Source organism: Vigna angularis, chromosome 4 (genome assembly GCF_016808095.1).
Source record: "Vigna angularis cultivar LongXiaoDou No.4 chromosome 4, ASM1680809v1, whole genome shotgun sequence".
Lineage (NCBI taxonomy): Eukaryota > Viridiplantae > Streptophyta > Magnoliopsida > Fabales > Fabaceae > Vigna > Vigna angularis.
Genome location: NC_068973.1, coordinates 26,728,190 through 26,734,508, shown reverse-complemented (window position 1 = coordinate 26,734,508; position 6,319 = coordinate 26,728,190). Strand labels below are relative to the sequence as shown.

At 36.7% G+C, this 6,319-nt stretch overlaps 1 protein-coding gene across 3 annotated transcripts; it reads right to left on the bottom strand.

Moving 5' to 3' along the window:
• Positions 1 to 265: 265 nt before the first annotated feature.
• On the bottom strand, positions 266 to 5,134 carry LOC108331652 (rab GTPase-activating protein 22). 3 transcript variants are annotated; one of them, XM_052876127.1, is made up of 6 exons: positions 4,389 to 4,476; positions 3,780 to 4,291; positions 2,896 to 3,031; positions 2,756 to 2,805; positions 2,318 to 2,371; positions 266 to 2,207 (listed from the first exon to the last, which is right to left on the bottom strand). In XM_052876127.1, exons 2-6 carry the CDS (start codon positions 3,812 to 3,814, stop codon positions 959 to 961), a joined length of 1,524 nt encoding a protein of 507 aa, XP_052732087.1. In that variant the 5' UTR covers positions 3,815 to 4,291; positions 4,389 to 4,476; the 3' UTR covers positions 266 to 958. The 3 variants fall into 3 exon arrangements, with proteins under 3 accessions (XP_052732087.1, XP_017421982.1, XP_017421983.1); XM_017566493.2 differs by lacking the exon at positions 3,780 to 4,291 and having other exon boundaries at positions 4,389 to 5,134; XM_017566494.2 differs by lacking the exon at positions 4,389 to 4,476 and having other exon boundaries at positions 3,748 to 4,290.
• Between the last annotated feature and the right edge of the window lie 1,185 nt (positions 5,135 to 6,319).

Here is a 6,319-nt window from a genome sequence, read left to right as displayed (position 1 = left end):
TCACAATGAAGTATGGATAAAATAGACTATACTGGCCATCAATCATTCACCAGCAATAAATAGATTATACAAAAATGAAGGAACTAAATAAATCTATATAGTTATACTAAAGTACGCTCATTTGTTTAATTATTGTATTTTCTTACGATTATTAGCATCTAATTTTATGCATTATTTAGTTTTAATGCGTTTAACATACATCTTATCTGAAGAAGAAAGTAAGATTGCAAGAGAGAGAAAGAGAGAGGAAAGAGATGGATGGACCTGACAATTAAGTGGAAGTGTTAGAACTGTTGAGTAAAAGCTGAGTGGTCAATTTACACGCCATTAAGCATACAGGGCTTAATCAGCACCCCCAAATATTACCCAATTCCATCCAAGACACATACCTCAAACTTACGATTATACGCAACTGATCAGTGGCTAAAAGAATCAAAAGGGGGCCTCATGAGTTTATGTTCAGTCAAAAAGGCCAATATTCATAATTGTCGACAATATCTCAGCCTCTTCAATCGGTTACAGGCACCAACCACTCCTGCTTTTCCCAAAGGTGCTCCCAGACGTGTCCCAAATCAGAATTGAAAAAGAAAAGAAAAGGGTGGGGCCAGCGTGAAACAGAAGTGAGGTAAAAAAAAAAGATGCTCTCTAAATCTAGCCAAATTCAATGCCCCCATTAAGGCAATTGTGGAAAGCAGAGCTCGTAAATAAGCAGCGGCAAGTTTCAACATGTGGAGATGCCATCTAAATCAAGCCAACTTCAATCCCCACATTAGCCAACATTGTCCAAACCGGAACCTGGTAAATAAGCATGGCAAGTTTCGGCATGCAGCAGACTAAGTTCAGTAATAATAACTCAACATTTGCAGCACGTTTAGATGCGTGGAGAAATCTGGCAGCTTGAAATTAAAGATCTTTGGGCCACGTCATTTGGTTTGGTTTGTTCCAGTATCACCTGCACTCATCGTAATGATGTCTCTATTTTCATTTTGTCATGAAGGGTGACAACCAAGTTATGGGCGTCATCAAGCAGCTTCCAAACATCAAGGTGTCCAGTCATGCCATTGCATTCCTTAATGATCTCGTCCATGCTGCTGTACTTCTCAATGATCAACTTTCTCCTTTGTAGAACTGATGCTGCTATTGCGTAAAGCAATAAATCGTCTGTTGGTGGAGCTCGCTGCCTAATTCTGCTCCATGCAGATTTCCCGATACCTGCTCGGATTGCTGCTTGATCTGCCCACATTACTTCCCAAAGGCATAGAGTCTGCTCAAATGTCAACTCCCTTCTAAACAATACCACCACCATCCTATACACAAAAAAGCAATCCTCGGCCTGCAGCTTCTGCAAATGCCTAAACAGGTGGCCATCCTTGAACTTAATAATTTTTGCAACTATATCTAGTTGCCTCCTAATACCCACCTCATCAAGCCTGAAATTTTGCCGAGCCTTTCTCATGAATCCAACAAAACACCAGAAAGCCTCGTGATCTTCTGGTATAACACTAACTATAGGAGATAGCAAATCACTCATACCCTGGCAGTAGCCGATTTCAGGGTCGTATAAAGCATATGCTTCAAGAATTGCAACCAGTCGAGCAGCATGAAAGATTCTGCTGGCATCCAGGTGACCATAATCCTTCAATCCAACCGCCTCAGCAGAACGATGTGCCCTACAGTCTGGTACCACAGCTTGAGAAGGGGAGTATGGCATCCATTCCCCATTCGCCCGTACTGCATCAAGTCGGATGATCCGTTGCCAGGTGGGAAAATCTTCATTAGTCCATAGTTTTGAAGGAACTTGCATTACAGAGGGAGAAGAATTATCCTTGGGGGTCTTGGAATTGCTGTCTTCCTGACCATCATCAGAAGGAAATGTCTGAATTATCTCAGGACCTTCTGAAGAGTCTGAATCAGTGGAATCAGTATCCAGTGCAGAGGTATCAGCATTGCTGACGTTTGGAACATCATCTCCTTCCAACAGGGCACTAGATGGATCATCTGAATATTCAGCATCTGGACTATGTTCCTCACTGGAAAGAGATTCTCTTGCACTTGTTGCATCTTCTGAACTAGGAGAACCATAATCTTGAATAAGACTTCCACCATCCCCTTCATAGCTGATTTCCCCTATTTCATTTAACTTAAAGCTCCCATTATTGTGCTTTAGCAGTTGCCGGCACTGTCTGCGAAATTTCTCATACTCCTTTCTGCATTTAAAGATTTAGAATTAAACTGAAAAGGCAGATGAGGAAAGTACACACAAAATAAAAGTTTTAAATACTGCAAAAACATGGTGGATCCATTATATATACTTTACCTATTTTGAGTTCTTATAGCATCTCTTTCTTCCTTAGTACTGTCCAAGTCATAGCTGTATAACAGAATATGTAATCAGTAACCATATTAGAGTTCATCTAAATTAATAAATAAGGGAAAAAAACAGGAAAAAAGATGAAAAAGATGTAAATAAAGAAGCCCATAAATATCCTTTCCGATGCATAAGTTGAAGCAAAGAAAAAAGTTTGTACTACTACAGATAAGAGATGATTAAGGTTCTTCACAACCAAGCTGCAACACAGTACTAAATATTTAACCAGGAGCAAGATTTTTCAAATCACATCGTGTAACAGCATGTCCATTTTGTATCTCATGCCAGTGCATAATCCAAATTTCCTAGATCCCAGACACGTAAAAAAGGTAAACAATAAGCATCATTTACAAATTATAAACGAAGCATCAAAGATAGCATGCTTACACTCCGAGTAGGAATGGCCAAACTTCAGCTCTAATACTAGGATCAACACCCTGCATCAGATATTTATACGTAATCAAGTTCAAGGAGAAATAGCCAAACCAAAGAATTTAAAATCTAAACAATCAGATTAGTGAACTCACTCCACTGCGAACTCTTTTCAGGAACTTAATTCCACCATCCCGAATTCTCCCATCTTGGGTAAACAAGCTTTTCCATTGCCGAGGTGAAAGTACATGTTTCCTTTTCCTACGCGACCACGGTGATTTAAGACGACCTCTGAAAATTAAGCCACGAGGACACTCTCATTACAATTGCTTGCATTTGAATTTTAGATTACAGAGAAATAAAGGAAATCATAAAGTAAGAAATTCAGGTAGTAAAAAGGTACATAAAAATATACTCTTCCAGATTAACAGCAAATCACAGCACTGCAGTATAATAGATAATTTTTTCCAACTCAACTGTGACTTCTTTTCCCAAGGGAAAAAAAAGTGAGCAGGCGTATACAAGTTTCAGTATTTTAAAATCACAAAACTATGTGCAAGATACATGACGCCAAAACAATAAAATCCATTCAGCATTAAAAGCCGTCAATTTCGAAGTTAACTTTATAATATGTAGCAATAATTTTACACTTGAAAACAAACTTATCAAGTTGGAGAAATCCCGGTCTACTTAAACAAAGGAGTTTCTGTGCAATGTGATGTTCAGTACTGACTTGAATAATATTACATATTTGTCGCTGTGTACAGCTAAGTTTACAAAACACAGCCTTGGAAAATTAAAACAGTTGATTCCAAAATCTAATGAGATTATGACATCGAAATTTTCTGTTTAAAATTTTAAATTTAGTAGTGATGAAGTAAGAAAATATGGGCATGCAATTAAGTAAAATGAAGAGTGTCCGGGACATATAAAAGTTGTCCTTGAAGACTTTATCACTTCAACATCCCTCAGATATATATCTAGATTAAAACTTCAAAATTGCAAACCTTCTTAGATTTAATTTGGTCATGAAATATACTTTTTCAGTCTCAAATGAACCGCACTCCTTAACATAAAGTAGCACAGATCCTCCTTTATAGCTCAGGAAAAACCATACAAGACAAACGGAGGTTTTGATGTCCGATCAAGATCACCATTTAGTACCGGTTTTTCACCTACAATTGATTTGACACGAGAAAAGGAATAGGAGGATAAACAGTTCGAGGGAAGAAGAAAGAAACTTTATATTAAAGAAATCTAATACACAAACAACAAAAAAGCTCCAGCAAAACCAAAAGAGAGATCTGTCTCCTTCCCACTACCTTGTCCTCCTCAACCCTACTTCCCCTTTCAAAGACAAATCAGGATTTCCTTTTTTAATTATGACAAACATTGTAGCAATTCGAACAAATGAATGAATCAACAAGTAAACACACAATAAGACCGAAATGCGGCTGAACAAAGAGACCCAAAAACAGAAACGCAACACACACAAGCTGATCAGCCTAAGCGGACACTGATAGCAACACTGGGATGCGCAGAAGTGGAGATCTGGCACGAAATAAACACAAAAGTAATAGAAATCTCAGCACTGAATAAAAACAGTTTAAAAAATGAACAGAGAGCAGCACAATGAAGAGAAACTCACCGATCAGAGGACGAACAAGAAGCAGGTGAGGAAGCAGTGACAACGAAAAGAACCGATCGCAAATGGATCCACGACGAGGAGGTCGACGACGATTGCGACGACGACGACGAAGGAGAGGAGTTCGAGGACGACGGTTGCGAATTGAGACTTCGTCTAAGGGGATTCATCTATAAATTCCTTCTATGTACACTTTTTCGTGTTTAGTTTTCCCTAATAGTGCGACTAAATCGGAATCGAAAACAGTATCCTCTAGCTAGGGTTTTTGCGATTGCGACGAGGCTCTATAATTCTTTCATTCGAGTAACCTACTACCACCGCAGAATACGGCGGCGACTAGAGCAAAGCCGGCGAGGGCTATGAAGAGCACCGCCGGAGTTACCGCCGCCGCGGACATTGACCCCAACCCGGCGGCACCGGTGACGAAGTGAGTGTCGCTGGTGGTGATGAAGTGAGTGGACGTGACCATGGAGAGTGAAAGTACGAGAATACCCTTCCCTTGATGGTTCGCTCCTGAAATTGTTTGAGAACCGAAACTAAAACTAGTTTGAGAGAAAGAAGAGAAGAGAGGAGAGTGTCTCTCACACCACACCAAAGCAAAGGGAGTATCAAGGGAGAGAGAAAGGACTGAAATGGAAATAAATAGAAAAAATTGAAAGAAAGGAAGACTGGTAGAGTAGGGAAAGAAAAGGAAGCAGAATCTAATCTAATATGCTTTTGGGGGGAGAAGGGTGGAAGTGCCAAAACGCTGCCGTTTCTCTCTATCACATCATTCAAACTTTCGAACTAACTAACTAATCTAATCTCAATCTTCTCCTTTGTTAAAGCTCCCAACTTTCAATTAACTAATTTAATTAATAATTAACAAAACGAGAAATTATGCCAACAACATTATCTCCTTTCCTCCATTTATTAATAAATTGCCTTCCAATCTAATCTAATCATGGGTCAATACCTTTATTTCCAGTAAAGCTATTAAATGTTGCAGACCTATACTTCCGTAATATAGGTAATTTCTTTCGCCTTTTCCAAAAGTTGTTATCTCTTTTTTCCTTTGTACTGTTCAATTAAAATTGGTTTCTCAAAATAATGAATTTAATTTTTATCACTGAAAAAAGACTTCATTAAATATAATTGTCAGTGATGTAAACGAAGACAACATATTAGTTATAAAATTTGCCCTCATTTTAATTAGGCGCAAGAAGGAAACGCGTAATTTTCTATCTGAATCCAAGTTTCTGTCTCAAGTCACATGTTCCTGGTTTTTAAAAATTCCACAATATAAAGGATTCTGCTTAAAATATCACCATGGCATGTGCTGTTGGATATTATTTTTGTACAACAGGGTTTTACATAATTGGCAGTTGAAATAAAGTGTTCATATTTGTATTTTAAATTATTGACTTTCAAGAAATTAATGAACAATCTTTTTAATTAAATTTAATTTCTCTAAACTAATAACAATTATTTAAATATAAAATTTATTTACGAAAAATATTATTAGAAAGTGAATTTAATTCTCGCAAATTAACGTCAAGAGTTAAGTTTAAGTTTAATGTTTTAATATAATATGCTAACATTCCAAATTTATTCAATTATATATATATATATATAATATCCAATTATTTTAATGAAATTTCAAGATATTTCAAAACAAGTGAATTATAATTAATATAGTTATTTAAAATATTATATTTCTTACTGCCACTCTAATACTTATATAGTGTATATTTTCTATCAAAGTGTCAAATATTAATTTGTTCAAAATCAACTATCATACTTCAATTCAAAAATATTTAAATGTCTTAAAGTACTTTCATTCATAATTTTGACCATCTAGACATTATTTTTAGAGATTAGTATATTAACTAAATTTATAACTAAATTCATAAGACTTTGCACATGTCATATTTATTACCAAAATCTTCAAATTA

Coding starts and splice junctions, on each gene's coding strand:
- LOC108331652 (XM_017566493.2), bottom strand. CDS start 4,555: ATGAATCCCCTTAGACGAAGTCTCAATTCGCAACCGTCGTCCTCGAAC. Junction 3,032..4,388: donor TCTTGTTCGTCCTCTGATCG/GTGAGTTTCTCT, acceptor CTTAATTTTCAG/AGGTCGTCTTAAATCACCGT. Junction 2,806..2,895: donor TGAAAAGAGTTCGCAGTGGA/GTGAGTTCACTA, acceptor TATCTGATGCAG/GGTGTTGATCCTAGTATTAG.